Below are 20,936 nucleotides of genomic sequence, written 5' to 3'. Positions count from 1 at the left end.
GTCCTCATATCATTGTGCCTATTTTAATCTCCTAATTTGTGTAGATTTTTAAAAAGTTAGGAGTATGTAAACAGCAACTGTCATAAAAAATAAATTCTAAAGAGAAGTCCTAAAAGGTAAAGTACACTTTCGAAGTTATATTTCAATTACACAACTTTGTCACAATTTTGCTGCATGTTAGAAAATTCTCTCGTTTACCGCATTATTAGTGCATATTAAGTGCAAATTTTAGCACATTTAACAGGATAATTGTATGCATATTTCATGAATTTTAAGTGCATAAAAATCCCACCTCTAATAATGACAATCATGTGTATTGTTTTAATCAACGTTTCTAATATCTGACTTTCCCGTTGAAACCCTGTAACGGGGAATTTTCAATATAGCCCAACCAGAGAATTATCAGAACTATGTAGTTTCTTTTTATTGATTTCCTATGTATATGAAAAAAAAAAAAAAAAAAAAAAAGTTACGATTTTGAGTAATAAAGTTAAGTTTAACATGTTTGTGCAAAGCGATTGTCACTCTTTTTGATTAACGAAGTGTTACAGTGTGACGTGGACTTCTATTATTTATAAGATCTCTAACTTATTGTTTAGTTAGAAATAAGCACATCAATCGGTGTTATTTTCGTATAATATACGGGTTACATCACCTTTTTTTGTTTCTGGATTCTGTTTCGAATTGACTTCACAAAGTGTTACAGGTATGCCATATACATGTGAATTCACTCGCTTATCAGTTAATTCCGCAGTTCCAGCAAAGTCGTGAATACCGATTTTTGCGTTTCACCTGCTGCTCCAATAATCCCATAGGTTTTCAGTTGGGTTTAAATCTGAGGACTTTGCAGACTAGATCAGGTGCGACACGGTTCTTGAATTTCCTCAGTCCAGGTGCAAATGCTTTGAATTCTGTGAAACGCTTTGTTACTGAGAGTGTCCAAACATACTAGCTCAGGTTCGCATTCACATGAATGAAGGTTCAGTCATGGTACACGAAACACCTTCACACTGTCACAGAATTCCCTTCATTTGAACCAATATACTACAAGAATGTTTCATTTGGATTTTAGTGCACTTGACGGCTTGTATCATTAGAATATAGATAATGCGACTTGTCGGATCACACTACACGTTTCGAGTCCTATAGAATCTATAATTCAGTCCAGATAAGCTGATAGGCAATCAGACAACTTTTCTTCTACCCACGTCTTTTCCATTGCAGAAGTTTCTATCTTCATATGAATGTAACATTTTTAGGGTATAGTATCGTGTAAAATCTAAATATTTACGTCAGTTCGCTTTCACCTGATGTTGAGAAGGCATTGCTGTTCATTCTGCTGTCAAACCACGCTACCACAATTTCCAATTTTAATTTTTGACAAAAGAAGTAATGCTTATTTATATGCTAAAAGTTTGACTTGAGTTGTATTTTTAAAATTGAATTTCTAGAAATAAGAATTCATTCGTTATAAAGTTAATTTAAACGAGCCTTTCGTTTAAAAGTTGGAAGGAGTTATGAATCAAATCAATCCAGATTTAATTGTACTTTTTTTTCTTTCTTTTAATGTAAGAACATCTGTTTATAAGAGGACCGGACTAGAGACTTGATGTTTTTCTCTTACTTCAGGTTCTACCGTTATTATGTTAGTGTTCTGATACTTTCCTCATACAGATTTTATTTGCTCTTGGATTGCATATTATTATGAAATTATTGAATGAATACAGTAAGTACCCGGTCAATACCCAAACCCTATCATCGCTAGCAATTCCAACATTATTTCACAATCCCGACTCCCAAGAAAACGACAATTATTCAATTAAATTTACTATTATACTAAAAGATGTGTTATTTATCTCACTAAAGAAGATAAACAAAATAGAGTGTTTTACAATATGTAGAGCTATCGTGAAAGTTCTAATTAATTATTTAGATACATGTACATACATTCGATACCTCCGCGAACAAGTGTTGATGGTAAAAAGAGGAACACCGAAATTCACGTGTGAACGCAGTAGGGAGAAAACTTGTTTTGATCTCCTACCAGCTTATCTGATACTAACCATAGTGTACCATACATGGAATCAACCTATTGACGTGTGCAGTGAGAAGTGGCCTGTTTCATGGTGCTGTACCCCAGGTGTCCATTGTATCGGTTCCTTTGGAAAATTGGTTGGAAGAGTCTGCAGCAATTCTTGTCTGTTTGAAAACTATTTTCGTTGACCATGAGTCCCCAGTTTTGACGCCATTTTCCCATTACACATGGGTTATACAGGGTGTCTATCGGTCACGAAATCAGAAAACGGTCATGAAAGTCACGAAAAAGTTACGAAATTTAGCTTTTGGGTCACGATTTTTTAACTATGCAAATGTAAGTACAGTTTGGAAAATTTCGTTCTATAAAACGTCAAAAATCACCACCAAAAATGTCTATGGCCGGCTTTAGACGCTACCAAATCTCAAGCAACGTTTCTATCGCATGGATGAAAATTCGGCCTAATTTGTACCCAAATTCGCTCTTGAAAATGTTAGGAAATTTTATAATTTTGTGAAGAAAAGGTCACGAAATTTCATTTTGGAATTTCAGTAGACACCCTGTTATATAATTCCTTGGAAATTCGTAATAGATTGGAAAGGTATGCTGAGGCATTACTCCTCCCCTGTGTTTTAGCCACAGGCCGATTCGTCGGTGAATACATGAAACTTTTGACTTCACCTCACCTACGCCACTTTGTTCCTCCGTTACCTGTGCACATTGAATTTCTTCACAGGGAGATGAGGTAATTTATCAGGATAGGTCTGATTCGCAGAAGTACCAAAGTCCCCTCTGGTCACGGGCGGTAGCGCTTAAAGACATATCAGAAGTAGGGTAATGGCATACACCCATTTTGTGACCAGAGCGAAGTTCTTAGTGTCTATCAGCATCTGTAATGTTGGCATTCCAGCACTAGCAAGCCCACGTTCCACCAGTACAAGTACGGGTACTGAATTTCATGGTCTCATCACAGGCCGGCACAGTCTAAGCCAATTCAGGAACCTCTGGAAACTAGCGGGGGGCTTGTGTCCTGGCCCTGCCTAAATCGTGATATTCAAACTCACGCAGAATACCGCGAACACATTGGGATACTTCCATATCTCCTCCTGGTAGTGGTGGTGTTCTGAGCTGTATGGGGGAGCGCGTTGTCGTGAAGGAAGATGACGCCCTTGGTGAGAAGTTCTGGTTGTTTCCTCCTGATTGCTTCGCACAGTCGTGTTCGTTTCACATTATCGGTGAATTTCAGTCGCGGTTACATGTTTCACCGACAGAAATTAAATAACTGAGCTGATTTCTTCGCGAAACCCGTTTTCCAAACGAATCGCTATTTGTGTTTACCTACAACTAGGGTCATAGGTGGCAGGTGCTGAAACTCTGTACAGTTGCCAACTCGATGTATTAAAATTATTGCACACTCCTCATTCCTCTATAACAGACGAAACTTCAGAAATATTGGCCTTGTAACCTTAGTTTCTGACTCTCCTTCGTAACATGCACACTAATCAAATATACAATATGCTAGCTACACTTCTGATTTCTTTTCCGGACATATGATGCCACTACTGTTGATGTAAACGACAATGACCCTGAATTTGCGTTTAATTAATCCGTAACGATGTTTCAGTGAATACTATTGCAGAATTTCAGGTGAACTTCATACCTGCTTATGTTTTAACTTCCTACCTGCTCGGCCACCGGACTTCATTCTTGTGTTATGTTTAATGCTTTACTATTGAAGAATATCTCGTTTCAAGAATGTCTTCGAATATTTTCAGATTGAGGATTACCAGTCTCGTCTTTCTCAACTGTCTTCTAAACTATGGAAAGTGGGAGATCAGCTTGTACTTGAACAGAACGAACGCTCCTGGTTAGAAGGGCTTTTGAGCGATATTAAAAATAAATTACAAGAAAATACTGATGGCAAGGAAATGATACGTATGCTTTCTGTGAGTATTCGGTATTCTTTTATTATTATTATTATTATTATTATTATTATTATTATTATTATTATTATTATTATTATTATTATTATTATTATTATTATTATTATTATTTATTGTTGAATTAGTGTGATTGAAATGTCCTATGCCATACAGAGCGTAAATGCCCAAGTGATGGACCTAAGAATATGAAGTATAAATCATTAAATTATGTATAAATTATTGTTTTGAGCGAAAGTGTTGACGTTCGCTACAAGAGTAATAATAATAGGGTAACTGTCCCAATAATTGACAGTATAAGAGCAGCATTTGACAAATTGCATGTATTTCAGCCTTCAAATGAGCCTGACTTACTAACATCTCGTATAGCTATGAAGGCATCCTTCCTTCATCCATGCACACCACCAGAAAAATTATAGACTGATAATTATTATTTTTAAAAATAATATACGAAAAGTTGTTTATTGTACAATCCGCGGCAAAAAATCTGCAACATGAGGATGTAAGTTCATTGTGAAACTACGCCTAACAGCACAAAGAATGAACATAACGTCTAAGTGGAACGAATCACTCCAGGATAAACCTCCGCTTCCACCCGTGCACAGTTATTTTGGAGCAAAAGACTTCGTCATTTCACAATAAACTTATATGCACATGTTGCAGGTTTTTTGCCGCGGATTGTACCAGTAATTGACACATCGTGACCCAGTAATTGACATCTCTGAATATCTTACTTTGAATGAACCATATAATTTTCTACCAACTTCCAATCTGATTTACAACAGTTTTTACAGTATTATTTTTGCATACAATGGATGTTAATACTAAAATAATACAAATATTCATAGCCTAGTTTTGTTTCCAGTTGACATATGACAAGATAATTAAGTACTAATAATTATATAATTGAAAAGTAAAATATTTTGTAATACTATCAGTGAAATATTATCTTATTTGAAATGTCCTCGGTTCTAATGTAACAGCATCACATAACACTATAATGAAAATGGCCTAATGACGGCGAAAAATATTTATGATAGTTTCATCTGTCGGTATTAGGTTTTGATCTTGCGCATAACTACATTATCCACATTGAAGGGACCATTGCCAACTAGAGTAATCGGTCCGTTAAATCAGGGCCAGATTAAGGGGGGCTATAGCCCCCGGCCTCCAGGTGGACTGGAGCCTCCATTCTAATAAAAATCTTAACTGGCTATCTAAAAAGAATTAAGAAGATATAATCAACACCATAAAATAAAATATGACCAAAAATATGAAATATATTCCGTTAACTTTCCTACTGTACTTCCACAAAAATGTATTAGGTGAAGTCAGTAGGGTCCACATATTTTTTCTAGCCCCGGGCCTCCAGATAGGTTAATCCGGCCCTGTGTAAAATATAAATTTTTTATCCACCTTATCTATGACACAAAATCGTTTTCCGCTATTCCTCTAAGAAATTTGACATGAACCTTCTCCTTATCAATAGCAGTAATGCAACTGATATAAAACTGTTCATCATAATAAACAGCATAGTATTTCCTTTGTTCAACCTTACACGTTGATAGGTGATGTAATGTGATTGGAATGTCACTGTCCATTGCCAGACTCTCGTCAGAAGTATCTTGGAACTTAATGTCTCATTCTTCAGACAACGTACTCTGTTCACTTTCAGATTTATTAACTGTTTTGTTTATCTCTTGAAACTTTTGTGGTTTCGTACTTTGATCCTCTTCAAGTTTCTGTTTTCTCTTCTGCTCCTGGATCAATTTCCTTTCTTCTATACCTCTTTGCTTTGCACGTTTTTGTTCCTATTACTTTTGGTAATCTCTCTTCCAAATGTCTGATATTACAACTGGTGGTACCTTTTCTGTTCCGTACTGCAGGTGATCTTTCAGGCCAAAACAAAGCCTTCTTGAAAAGTGATTCCACAGAAGAGTTGGTGTTTACACCACCTGACGGAATCTGAAGGGACGAATTTGGTGGCACGGACTGTATTTGTAACAGTTGTGTCACTTCAGTTTTCTCGCTTTCCTCTGAGCTGTCACTAATGCCTAAGGAAGATTGTGCCTTCTCGTTTGTAGGTGATTGCTCAATTTTGCAGCTGCGTTCCATTCATATGATCACTCGCTGAAGATCCACATTGAGTTGACTTTAGACTTATTAGATGTGATTTTGCTTTGCTCCATAGATGTGAATTGATTTTACTTGTAAAGAAACAAAGTAGGCACTTTCCTTAGTTTCATCAGTGTAAAGCATTCACAATGTCCATAAATGTATGTTCTTGCTTTTTTTTTTAAACTAATCGGCTGCTGTAGGTTACTCTAACCGTGGCTACAAGCCAAGTAAAAGTACTGTAGATTAAGGGAAGACACTTGCTTAAAGTCACATTGAACGCTAAGAAACACAAAGAATAATAAGGAAAAAGGCCTAGGTCCACTTAACCCCGTATAAAGGGGGTATTTACCACTTCAAGAAAAAAGTATAAAAAGGAAGGTCGGTTCTCTGTTAATCACAAAGGTGTCAACCCAGGACTTTTCGAATGATAAATTATATTAATAACGAAGGTGTGCCTTGGTAAACTGTTTGTACAATTCTTCTACAGCTGCCTAATAATTGACACTCCTTGATCTAGTAATTGACACCCCCCTGTCAACTACTGGGATTTTACAAGAAATAATGTTTTTAACTTTACCAGTTAACTTAACTCCACTGAAATACACGATATACAAATTTCTACTGATATTTATTGAGCTTAGGCAAATCACCAGTAATTGACAGGGGTGTCAATTACTGGTCATTGCAGGAAACTTGTGACCAATAATTGACACCCCCTGAAAACTTGGTTTAATTTTCAAGAGGCTAAAATTTTTGTTTTAGTATGATAAATTAGTCCTTCAATTACATCAAAAGCTTTTTAACTCGTCAGTTTTCATTAGGATCTATTTAATATGCTCCGGAAACAAAAGCAACTTGTCTTAAGCGTAGCCTTTACTAAACGGCTGAAAAAACAGTTGACTTCTCACTGTCCATCGATCTTCTGCGTCCTTTGGAGTACTACCACCTAGTGGCAAATATTAGCAGTGGTGTAGGATTGACAACACCACGAACTAATAAGAGGTAGCAGCATTTGCTGATACCGAGTCCCAAAGTCTTGTTGCGGCGAAAATAACACGACAGTGTCAATTACTGGTACACTGTCAATTATTGGGACAGTTACCCTAATACAAAGAGGTAAAAGAAAGGTAATATATATTTATTTGCAAGTTAATCCGAAGAAGTAGAGATCCAAATGAAGAGTAGGTTTCCCTGTAGAAGTCAGTCTGTATCAGGGATCAGCTCTTAGCCCATATCGATTAAATTTCGTAACTGATATGTTGCAAGAGAGATTAAAAGTAGAGCACCATAGAGTATACTGTTTGCCGATGATGATATATGCATAACATCCAAGGATAAGACAGAAAAGAAACTGGAAGAATGGAGAAGGGTGTAGGAAGACAGACACACGAGGATAAGTAGAACAAAGACACTGCATGACACTCAATAAAGATGGAAGCTTTCTGCGGCTACAAGGAGAGAGAGACTATTACCTATCTTGAAATTTAAATATCTTGGATCTACCTCGATCAGCATAGTGAATTACATCCAGAAATCCGACATAGAATACAATTTGGTTGGCTAAACTAGAGAAGGATAAGCAGAGTGCTATATGACAAAGTAAATTGCAGCTTAAAAGGCTGTGTATATATATATATATGAAACGATCATAAGACTGGCAGTTATGTACAAGAGCGAAACCTGGGCAAGCACAAGGGGCCAGGAAAAAAAGATGGAAATGGCGGTGATAAGAATGTTAAGATGGAAGTATAGTGTGGCAAGAAGGATAGAATAAGGAACGATTATAAGTGGCACTGTTAAGGTGGGACCCTTGAGTAAAAAGTTTCCAGAATGGAAGCTGAAATGACTAGGCATGCAGAATGCAGAAACGACGACCATGTTGAAAAGAGATTAGAAAAGTGGAGGTAACAGGTAAAAGGAAGACCGGAAGACCCAAAATGAGGTGGAAGGGTAAGATACAAGATGACTTGAGGAAGAGAGAAGGATGAAGGATAGAGGACACCCAGAATAGAAGAAAATGAAGAATAATAATTAAAGACGGAAAGGCTGACCCCATATAAACATGGGAAAAGGCAAAGACAAAGAAGAAATTAGTTCGTTTAAGGACTGTTCTTCTGCCGTAAATTTTTGTTTGATTATTTATTTATTAAAGTTCAGCATCTGTTTCCAGCACCGAGACCATGTGAGACGTGGACCTACAGTTCACCACCGTAATGCTTTCAGTGCTCTCCCACCAGGAATCAAACCCAAAACCAAGTGTACTAAAGGCGTGCCCCTCTCTCATAGCTTGAATTATTTGCAGATGATACTTGTAGTTCTGAGTACCGTTGTATTAATAAATGTAAAAATAAAACCAAGAATTGATGAAAGGGAATATCATAAATCTAAAACAATAATAAGGATACTACCTAGGTATATATACTTTGTTAGTAAGGATACAGTAGGTACTATATGTGGGACAGTAATGTAGAGAATTGTAGATGAAATTGTAATCGATTTGAGGGAAAAGAATCCTGAAACGGACATGGAAAACAAATTAACTTAATTGTTAAGGAAATATTAAGACATAAGATATACAAAGAAAGATTTATCGTATGATGTATTTTTATCAGTAGTTGTGCCAGTTAATTAATGTAGCAAAGCTCAGCAGATGATTCCTGGCATTGAGATAAACAGAACAGGTCCTACGAATATACAGCATGTTGGGCATATTGGTAGAGTTAACGAGGGCCGAAAGCGTAGGAACAGTAAGTTCGAAGCAATAGATATCGAAAATTCATAAGCTTAAAGGCAATCTAGAAGGTTTAGATGTTCAGTGATGTTTAATACATAGTTGCTTGGTTCTCACACACACACACACACACACACACACACACACACACACACACCTACCTGTTTGTCTACCCTACAAAAGGCGTATGCGAGCTGGGCCATAGGAAAACCGAGTATGCACTCATATCTGCTTTATTAATGGAGCTATTTTCATGATACGCTCCCAAAAGTTGCGTCATCGATAAAGCTACATTTCTAGAATCACCAGAATGCAGTATCTCGACCATGACTGGTTACGTACAAGTGAGCACCCAAACCAACTGGGCATTTGCAAAACGAGTAAATGTAACAAACGAAGACACTAACAAACAAACAAAGATATTGTGTGTAAAATGTGTGAAATGCGAGTTCAGTGAGTAAATTTGAGCAATGCAATTAGAGCAATTCCTTTAAACACTAGTTAACTTTGTCACAAATGAAACACATGGTTTAATGCTGTTGACTTTCTTGGGTCCTCCAATTTCCTTCCACATTTCCCTTCCACCAATTATTTCATGATCATTCACTCTCATTAATCACACGTTTATTATAAGCTATAGAGTATAACCAAGGGATGTAAAACTAGAAATTTCATTTCATTTCGAATGGAATAGCGCATTGATTCTATCCCCCGGAAAAGTTTGTTTGTGGTGGACAACATCGTTTCCATGGGTTTTCTCGGAGTACTTCCATTTCCTTCCACAATCTCATTCCACTAATTCTTCCATCATCATTCACTTGCCTTAGTCATCGTCTCCCTTAACCTAACGGTCACAATCGTGGGATGTTAAACTGTAAGATTTTATTTCATTTTGAAATGGAATGGCGAGACTAAAGTAGGGTTACATCTGTTTGTGTGTTTGATGAAGGTTATTGTTTCTTTCTGCACCGAGGCTGTATGAGACGGTGACCTATAGTTCAAGGTGGAATCCGAACCACTATAATAGTTCAGATTTTATAATTGATTCCATGAGACAATGTGACCAAAGAGGCACGTGCCAGCTACAAAGCCAGCGGGAGAACAATATTGTATGCCTACAAGAAACACCGAAACAAGATACAATATTCATACCAGGTGAGAGACCCGGGTTCCCGGCGGGAGCTTATGTGATTCGGATTCCATTTTAATCAGTAGGTCCCGTCTCATATAGCCTCGCTGCTGATAGGGACGTTAAACGAAAACTCAACTTCACTCAACTATTCTTACCATCGAATTTAATATTTTTGTTATAACCTCGAAAATGAAGTACTAAACGGCAAGAATACTGGAAAACAAGATAGAATATAAAACACTAAAACGAAACAGGCAGTAAGTTTAAAATTGACAAGGGAGGGATTTTAAAATGTTAAGACATTATCATGTTACTTGCACTAACACTTAGCAACAACACACAAATATACTATTATACTATTGAACTAATATACTATTAGTTCATATACTATGACTAATATACTATTGAACGTCGTAATCTTGTATCACTTAAAGTTTCTGTTGCTCTGGAATATTATAATATATATGTCTAATCGAATCAATTTATCTATTTTACTATTTTATCCGTAGTAACTATGAAACAAACAATGGCTTATGCTAATACGCAATGTTTTCAATTTTAACGCGAATGATTAGCAATAATCTGTGCCTTCACTTTTTTGACAACTTTTTTTTATCCGTCTGTCTTCACATATTTACAGTACTCTTACAGATTTTTTTTTTTACTTCGATCTCTCCATGAATTCCATATATTTGCTCCCATGGGATTCAACTGTTAATTTAATGAGAGAATAGCGAGATCATTGGAATCCAAAATATGTGACCAACAAAACTTGATCCCTGGCTTCTACATGTGCACCATTGTTCTCTCGTCTTTCTGTCCTACCGGCTTGCTTCAAAGACTCACTGCCCTTACGAACTATTGCGAAACTCAAATGCTACTAAATGATTCATATAAGCATTATATAACTATCTATGAGATTTCGTAGTTGACTTCCCAACTTCAGGGAACAAAACCTAATTGCAACATTCTATTCATTAATAATAATAATAATTATTATTATTATAGTAACAGTAATAATAATAATATTAATGTGTAACTCTGTTACTGCTCAACTACTGACATTTGCGCTAACCACTTGATAGACATATACTTTCAGTTAAGTTGATTTTGAGTTTAACACCCCTTTAAGCAGCGAATCTATATGAAACGGAACCTACTGATTAACGTCGAATCCGAACAACATGAGCTCCCGCCGAGAATCGAACCCGGGTCACCCACTCGAAAGGCGAGCACGATAACCGCTTAGCCACGAAGAAGCTCATAGACATATTTGCTTTCGGTGTAGATTTCATTTCTCTATTTCAAAATAACTCAATTCGTTATATATTGGCGCACTGTATTTGTATATACATAAATGTACTAACTCAGTCTCTTGCATCATTACAGGATAAAATTAATGTGAAATTTGTAGTACCTAGACAAAATCCTATTTTTTCATTTTAATCCTCCTGCTCCGCCATTACATACTTCAATCTCACCACCACAACTAGAGAAAGATCAGAAGTCTAACCTCAACGAAGTAGAATCTCCACATTAGCAGAAAATTCCTGTTTAAAACTATTTTTCTTCCCTGACCAATAAAATGGCAGAGCCCTATTTAATAGTTGCAGAAACCAGTTTGTATAACCAAAATAGAAAGAGCAATTAAGGGAATAAGTGACGAAACAAAAAAAACTATTAGAACGGGGTGAAGTACAGAGGAAAACAGGGGACACCACGAAACCTCCAACAAAATCCACACCAGAAGATCAAATACTGGACTTCGCAATATGCAGAAAGCGTAGGTACTGTGATTCTACCTATTTTAAACGTCCAAAAAGCGAATAGGGCCAAGCGTTGTTCAGGAGTCAAAGATCAAGCAATTCTAATTACAGAACAAAGCCTATAAATAGTCACTAAATTACGCAGACGAACAGTGCTATTGGAAACCGGATCCCACATTTTCATCTGCCCTTTCGAATATTTACTTCCTGATGTTCAATTAATACCACATAAAACAGCGGTTAAAGGGATATGAAATAAAATCATTACCTTGAAATATGTAGCAATGGTATCATTCAAAGTTAGGAAACGACATTCATTACTTTTGTATGAGGAAGAAATCATGTATTCCAGTTATTTTTAGTTTAGACTTGCTTAAACGCTTATATTACAATCGATTTAACAAAGAATCTTATATCTCTATTTAAAAGTCATAAGAAGCCAACATTACCAGAAAAGAACCAGGAAAACATTTTATCACAACACACCACTCATATACTTAGACAAAGACAAGCTTGCTCTTTTATCGACAAACGCATTACGTTGGTTCAACTTTTCCACGCATTTATTCCGGTAATAGCAAAAAAGACAGATTGAAGATTATCGTTTCTCTACGACTTCCTTGACAAGGTAAACAACATGACTGAATTTCCAATCCAAATAATTATCCTGTAACTTTAAGGAAAAATACGTCAGTGGTGGACCTTGTGGCATGCCAGGATTAATCTTTTCCAGCAATGAAAGCGTACAAAATAGAAGAAAATAAAAATTGTACAGGAAAAGAGGAGGTTGTCATTTCTTTGAAGAATAGATAAAATTTTTCAAAATTTATGTTTTTGATATTAATCGTAATCTAGACCAGTCGCAGAAACAAGCCATTCATGAGTTATTATACAAATATAAAAATGTTTTTATACACTCTGGACGGAATTGGACATTATAGGGGCTACAATCACAAAATAAGAATCCCTAAATCGGCAGTGTTCTCCAAATCTTGCTCCATCCGAAAAACCGCTGATACATGATTTTCAAGGTCAATCACACAAGAAAATCTTACAAAATTCTCATATGCGTGATGGGTCATTAAACTACCACGCAAGCTCTCTTAATTGCAACTAGGATGATTTTACATTGATTAACGAATAAGATCTTTTGCCGATGACATCGTGCTGGGAGGTTACAGTCTTCAACAATAGCTATCGGAATTTTATTTTAAAAATTAAAAAAGTTTTGTACTTCACCTAAGACAAATTTATTTTACTCAGAGCTGAATGTTTTCCGATATTTAGTATCAGGCAATTCTATTAAAATCTTTGCAAGAAAGTCAAAAATACAGAATTCAGGATTCCACCAAAAGTGAATTTTGCAAAGGTTTACGGGTTTATGTTCCTACTTACTGGAACGTATCAAGGATTTTGCCATGAAAATAGAACCTTTATAACAAATGTTTCCACAACAATATTTGTACTTTCCAAATAATCTTGTGGATTATGTTCCTGGTTTGGAGGCTGTAAGGTTCCGTACCTCAGGTGTAAGAAAATACTATAAAGCATGCTTCATTAACGAGCACGTGTTTTCTATTCAAAACATAATCACCAACAGACGGTGGAAGGAGGATACCAGAAAGACGCAAAGTTGGTTCCGAAGGGAATCGAAGATGGCCAACCCTCTCCTCACGAACTTTCTTTCAGAGGACAGCCATAAAAGAAGACCTCAAGTGGAGAGAAGAATAAGTTCCAGTGCTGATCGCTAACCTTCCTAAACTATTCCTGAAATCGTTTTGTGTTAAGGAGATTTCCTTAAATCCAACTTCTGAAGCCGTAATAGGCAAAGGAATATTTCTATAACTACCTGCACCGGAGCACATATAAGCAGAGAGATACAACTATACTATCTTCTAAAACTACGATAGGTAAGAAAGATATTCTTTAAATCACCACCCTAGGCCGCTGTAGGATAGAAGATTTTATCTTTTAATCTTAAGCTACTTATCACCATCGACTTCGGTAGAGGCAAAAGCATTACAGCTAAGCCGCATAGTGTTGCTACTGTCGTTGTAACCATAACACCGATCTGAAAATAAGCTAGCAATTATTTATTTCAAACTAATTTACGGCTTTAAACTTGTTCCAGAGGCATATTGAAACCGGTGTCGCATGGATATTGCTCTCAATAGATTTGCGTGCACCGGAATATATTCACTGAACCATCAGATATTTACAAACCCGACTATCTGTTCGCAAACTTGATTCGTGTTGCAAGATGATACACTAGACCTACCTGTGAAGACCCACAATGTTCAATTTCATTAGGGGTGGAGGAAAAAGGGGGATACTTCTTGTTTTTCGTCTGCAGCGAATCCATGTTCTCCACATATGACCGAGAAATCGGAATCTTCTCGTCCATTAACTAGTAAAGAGCTCTCCATTAGTGAACAGTTATAATCATTGACAGAAAATCGCAAGTGGCGTTTAGCGTTCGGCTTGGGTAGAGTTCGATACCATATAAGAGGCAAATTGAAAGAAAAAGTGACTTCAGCAAACGAAATAGCAAAGTAACAAGAAGCTAATGAACCACCACACGGACAACCAGAAAATATTAACAGCAAAGCCCCATTAAATGTATAATTTGTGGTGAAACGTTCAATGAAGGCTGGGTGTAGTGTGAATCCTGCGATGGTTGGGTTCATGAAACCACCTCAATTGAATCAACGGATATCCATTACACATGTTACCACTGTTAGCTTCGTGGGTAGGATTTCTTGTTGTTCCTTCTAGGTGTAAATATCATGTTTTTCAAACATCTTACGTATTCGTTAGTGCTCGCAAATATTCCAAATATGTGAAATTTAGCGATCTGTATTGCCATTTGTTTATTTCATTAATTTAGCATTTATGTCAATATGTTCAGTTTGTTAATAAAGTTCACATTCCATATTTCAGGTTTATTTCGAGGTAATTTTACATCTTTTTACCAAGATGCAGTTCAATGTTTTAAAATGTCCGGGGCTACCTCCTTTCCCCTAAAGATGTGAACTAATATTCACATGTTTATATTTCCAGGTTTACTTTCGGAAAATGCTTAGCACTCTTGAGTTAGGTACTAATTTGTGCAAAACAAAAAGTTGGACACCAGTCAAGTCCCCTCCTGAAATTGGCGGAGGCAGTGCTCCCTTACACCACCCTTCCGCCCTGTTACGGCACTACGAGTTTTATGAATCCTGATGCAGGGACGACCATGTTTTCAATGATTTTGTATCCATTCAGCACAGGTTGCTAGTATAGAACAGATAATTAGGCCCAAATGAAGATCAATAATACAGTGGGAGCAGCTAGATTCACTTCTTCCACTCTTGAATAAAATTCACAAAACATGGTTACTTCCCTTTGCAGTATTGCTACATGATTTGCTATATCTATGCGATGTCCATTGTTAAATCAGTGTACAAAAGCATTTTTTCTCGCTACAAGTGAATGTCGCAAAAGACCAACCGAAGATACAAATATCTACCAGGACATACTATATAAAATCAATAGATTTCGTTCTGAAGCAATCACAGGAAAGTATGGATGTTATCAATATGGTTGTTTAGCATGTGGAAACCATTTTAGATATCAATGTTCAGCTAGGAGCGCACAATGTAGGGATTGCAACAAATATAATCATTTTGCACACTATTGTCCAAAAGGTATACAAATAGGTACATAAGAAGAATCAATGAGTTGCCTGATGAAGATATTCAGAAGGAAGACAAGATCTTCATCCTTACTGAATTACAGAAGAATTAGATGACAGAAGCAAATACGAATGTAGAAGATGAACGAAATTTTAGTTCAGTGGAGATTTTATGTTAAGCTCTATTCAGGTAGCCAATACAGAGAAGAAAATATGTTCACTAGTAGTTAATCGAATTTAATTGGTAAAACGAAATTCAGAGGTTAAACACGAGAATCGTGAACCAGAAAATCGATAACAGAGGAATCAGGTCTGTAGACACACCGACACACCGACAAACAGGTAGTAGAAATGGAATACCTTAGTATGAGTCAGGGAATACGTACAAGGTCAACAATAATAGAAGGAAAGAACACAAATAATAGAAGTCCAAAACAAATATGGTAAACAGGTGAGAACAGAAAATAAAGTTACGAAAGAAAGAAACAGAAGAAAACAATACAGACATGTAGATAGTAAAATAATAAGAATGTGTAAAAATAAAAGAGTAGGCGAAGATATAAAGGGATTAGTCAAGGAAAAAGATGTAGAGGATAAGTATAAAGAAATGATACAAAAATATGATGGATGGAAGTCTGAAGTATTAAAGCAAACCGTTGAGACACAGGTGAAAAAGAGAGTCAGAAAGAAAAGGAATGCGTACAAGTTTACTTTTGGCGCACCACTAGAAACAATTGTTAAAACTTATAATTCTTTTACTAATTTCCTCCTTATTATCCCCTAAAAGGTTTCCCTTGGCGACATGAAAATGTCTCACTTGGCATAGATAAAATACAGGGATGAATAATTAAATATTATAGTGCAAAAACTCAAACCAACCTGCCTTAGGTGGCCATTAAAACACGAATGCTATCCACTCCGGTCAGGGAAGAATAAAGCTGGTGGGTCCGTACGCTAGCGCGGGAGTGCGTCCGAAAGGAACAAGTCTGTCAGCAGTCGGGGATATGTGCGCAAGCCAAGATGAAAAGGAATGGGTTTTGTCAATGGTACGAATTTCAATAGCACTTGTAATTTTTTTCCAGTAACGTTGCACTTGAACATATAAAATACAGGTTTTTTACATTGTGCAAAAATATGCTGCCAGTGGAAAATAACATCAAATAGTGCCATCTTTTATATACACTCACTTATTATATCCGGCGTAAATCACTTGTGATCATTTTATACTAGAACACTACACTTGTAAACCTATAATACAGAGTATTACTTTGTATTTCATTCTGTCGCCATTTTTTCCTTATAAACATGCCTATCCATACAAAGAATTGAATTTTACATGTAAATAGTTCAAAGTGTCGTGCGCCAAAGCTACACCTGCACATAAGAATGAGATACAGGTGAAGACGAGGGTTAAGAGGGAAAGAAGCTGCAAAAAGGAGTGAAAAGGGAAAAATTTTTGTATGATGGTTATTAGTAGCGAAAAATACATTAATGAAGTGCCATCTGACAAAGTAGAAAAAGAGAAGAAAATGGAAAAATGTTCTGATATAAAACAGTTGAATATTTGTTGTTTGTAGTTGAAAGATAAAGAGTTGAATGTTTGTTGATTTCGGCTCCTATTGCCTATTATTTCGTGTGCTTGAGGGAACTCAAACGATGTTTTCGAATATCGTAGCTTTTGATATGTTAATAGTATTGAGTGAAGTCGGGAGAATTATCGCGAGGCTGCGCGGCTATATGATCAACGGTTTCTCAATCGTGCTGGGCAGTCGAGCAAAGCGTTTCGTCTTGCACTTGGTGTGCAGAGGACTGGGCATGTCCCTTCTCAACACAAAAGACGTCATCAGATCAGGCGCCGTGTTTAGGATAAACGGTCTCCCGGCATCCTTGCTGCAGTCCATGTGGTTCCCCAAATCTCGAAAACACGATTCGCCAGGGATGCTGCGATAAGCAACATGACGGTTTGGAGGATTCTGCTCAACAACGTGCTCCATTTTGACCATGTTCATCTGAATCTGGAACTCCGAGAGCAAGCTTTACATATCCGTCTAGAGTTTTGTCAGTGGATGAGTGTCAGGAAACCCATGTTTCCACCGGGACATTCTGTGTACGGATGTAGCAACCTTCAAGAGTAATGGAGATGTCAGCATACACAACGCACACTACTAGCCTAGTTTGAATCTTTTTTTTTAAGTGTCTACGTGCACTACGAACAGAGAAAAATGCCTGTGCCGGTGGACTGATAGTAGCAATTCAACTTCAAATAACAGACGTAGATCCCAAACCGCAGAATTTAACGATAAGTGTTTCCCGTTAAAGTTGTTTCTATTTCAATAATACTTCCAAAGAAATCGAAATTGATACCAATTTCCATTTGAAATTTTGGAGTTGACCACCGTGGATGTATCCCCGCTACGCCAGTTGATATAGAAGTATCACCATTGATTCTTCACGTACGATTTGGTCTTTCAGTTTTTTGTTGTTGTTTGAAGTGTCTGCGTGTACTACGAACAAAGGAAAATGACTGAGATGGCAATTGGTCTGAAGTGGCAATTCAACAAATAACATAGGTAGATACCAAACCGTAGAATATGACGAAAAGTGTTTCCCGTAAAAGTTGTTTCTTTATCAGTAATACTTTCAAAGTCGAAATTGATACCGAATTCCATTAAAAATTTTGGAGTTAATCCCTTTGATGCATTCCCGCTACGCCACTGGATATGGGAGTATCACCATTTTATTCTTCAGATACGATTTAGTCATTCATTTTCTGTTTGAAGTGTCTCCGTGCACTATGAACAGAAAAATGAGTTTACCGGGTTGTCTGATAGTAGCAGTACACAAATAATAGACGCAGATCCGAAACCGTAGAATTTAACGAAAAGTGTTTCCCGTAAAAGTTAATTCTTTTTCAATATTACTGCTAAAAATTCGAAATTGATACCATTTTCAATTAAACATTTTGGTGTTGATCCTTTTGGTGTATTCCCGCTACGCCACTGGATATGGGACTATCACCATTTGATTCTTCATGTACCATTTGGTCATTCATTTTTTGTTTCCAGCGTCTACGTGCACTAGAAGCTGAGAAAAATGTCTAAGACTGGTGGTCTGATACACCCTCTTCCCCTCCCTACATTGGACCGTCAAACTAAAATGATAAAAGTCATCCCAGGTCCGAACTTCATCCATGTTGAAAATTTGAATGAGATCGGTTTGGTGATTCCAAAGTTATGAGGTTTTACTAGTATATACCCGCTTCGCTGGGTGAAATGAAAATTTAAATGCACAATTCCGTGTCTCATGTGTTCTGTACCCGTGAAATATGCTGTTTTCGTTTTTAATGGCATCGAATTAAACGGCATCGGAAAGATTATTGATCACCTCGGCGATCCCGAATACCACGTATTCGACGCTAATATTAATCATTTTCGATCATTTCATTATCTCCCAAGCTACGGGGCTGAGTTTGGTTTCAAACGGGATCGGAAGTGTCATTCTTCATCTCAGCGACCCTAAAAACTACGGATCAGACACTAGTGTCGGATAATTTTGAACATATATATATATATATATATATATATATATATATATATATATATATATATATATATATATATATATATATCCCCCTCCTCTTCTTTCATGTTGTGCGGCACGGCATTGGATGTGTTACCGGTCATCTCAGTGACCCAGGAAACTATGGATTCGACACTAATATGGGTTATTTTTTATTTCCCTCTCCCCCTCTCAGAAGACGCGCGGCTGAATTTGGAATTAACACCATAAGAAGTGTCATTGTTCATCTCGGCGATCCCAGAAACTATAGATTCAACACTAATTTCGAATCATTATATTCCCCTCCCCCTTGTTGCGGCCTATGTCATCGGAAGTATCACTGTCCATCTGAGCGAACCCAAAAATGTGGATTGAGCACTAATATCTGTCATTTTCGATCATTTTTAAACGTTTTACTCCCACTCAACCAAGTTGAAGGTTTGAATCTGAATTTAAACGGGATCGAAAGTATCACTGCTCATCTAAGCGACCCAGAAAACTATAAATTCTACTGATAGTGGACATATTCGACCATTTTTAATATATCTCTTTCTCCCCCTTCTTCAACTTGTGGAGCTGATTTTGGATTTAAACCGGATCGAAAATGTCTCTGTTCATCATAATGATCCCGAAAACTATGGATTAGACACTAATATTGGTCATTTTCAATCATTATTATATACAACTTCTCCTTCCCTCAACCGTGCTGCGGCACACGGCGTCAAAATTGTCACTGTTAATCTCAGAAAATCCTAAAACTATGGATTCGACACTAATATTAGCCATTTCCGATCATTTTTAATGTTTATTCCCCTCCCCTACGTTGCAACTTCCCCCTCCTCATTTATCAGGGCTGAACTTGGATTGTTACAGCATCAGAAGTGTCTCTGTTTCTCTCATCGATCCCGAAAACTATGGATTCAACACTAATATTGGTCATTTTGATCATTTTTAAATTTCTCCTCCTTCCCCCTCCCCTACGTTGCATCGTCAAAGTGAGTAGCCTTAATCCCTGCCCGAAAACTCATGTATGTTGAAAATTTGATTGAGATCGGTCGGATGGTTCAAGAGTGATAAAGTCACAAAGGCAGTCATTTTTATTTTTTACATATATCTCCCCCTCCCTCTCCCCTATGGTGGCTCGTCATAGTGAAACGATAAAAAAAACTCCCAAGGTCTGACCCTGATACATGTTGAAAATTTGATCGAGATTGGTTGGGTGGTTCAAAAGTTATTAGTTTTATTAGTTTTTATTCATACGTTCCCCTCCTTTCCCTCTTCCATAGGATCTACCGTTAAAGTGATATTACAAAAATGTTTCCAGATCCGAACCTTATGCATGTTGAAAATTTGATTTAGATTGGTCGGGTGGTTCAAGAGTGATGAAGTCACAAAGACAGTCATTTTTTTTACATATATCTCCCCTTCCCCTGCTCTATACTTGCTCGTCATAGTGAAACGATAAAAAGCACCCAAGGCCCGACCCTCATACATGTTGAAAATTTGATCGAGATTGGTTGGGTGGTTCAAAAGTTATTAGTTTTTATTCATGTCCCCCTCCCAACCCCCTTCCCTAGGATCTACCGTTGAAGTGAAATTACAAAAATGTTTCCACATCCGAACCTTATGCATGTTGAAAATTTGATTGAGATTGGTCGGGTGATTCAAGAGTGATGAAATCACAAAGACAGTCATTTTTATTTTTTTTTACATATATCTCCCCCTCTCCCTCCTCTATACTGGCTCGTTATAGTGAAACGATAAAAAGCACCCAAGGCCCGACCCTCATACATGTTGAAAATTTGATCGAGATTGGTTGTGTGGTTCAAAAGTTATTAGTTTTATTAATTTTTATTCATGTCCCCCTCCCCACCCCCTTCTCTAGAATCTACCGTTAAAGTGAAATTACAAAAATATTTCCAGATCCGAATCTCATGTATGTTGAAACTCTGAATGAGATCGGTCGGATAGTTCAAGATTTAT

The 20,936-nt window shown here is 36.9% G+C and overlaps 1 protein-coding gene across 4 annotated transcripts in view; it reads left to right on the top strand.

The window, feature by feature from the left end:
* Window positions 1-20,936, top strand: part of LOC145673405 (uncharacterized) — a 188,376-nt gene that overhangs the window by 101,344 nt on the left and 66,096 nt on the right. For 3 of the 4 annotated variants that reach the window (XM_081743076.1, XM_081743077.1, XM_081743075.1), the window contains exon 11: window positions 3,811-3,981. The exons of the other annotated variant lie outside the window; for it this stretch is intronic. In XM_081743076.1, the coding sequence (XP_081599202.1) occupies window positions 3,811-3,981 (171 nt within the window). The remainder of the gene's footprint in view (window positions 1-3,810; window positions 3,982-20,936) is intronic. 4 annotated transcript variants of the gene reach the window in all.

Source organism: Thermobia domestica, chromosome 16, assembly GCF_964235325.1.
Source record: "Thermobia domestica chromosome 16, izTheDome1.hap1.1, whole genome shotgun sequence".
Taxonomy (NCBI): domain Eukaryota; kingdom Metazoa; phylum Arthropoda; class Insecta; order Zygentoma; family Lepismatidae; genus Thermobia; species Thermobia domestica.
The sequence above is the reverse complement of the archived record's forward strand: the minus strand, read 5'-3'. Positions and strand labels throughout refer to the sequence as shown.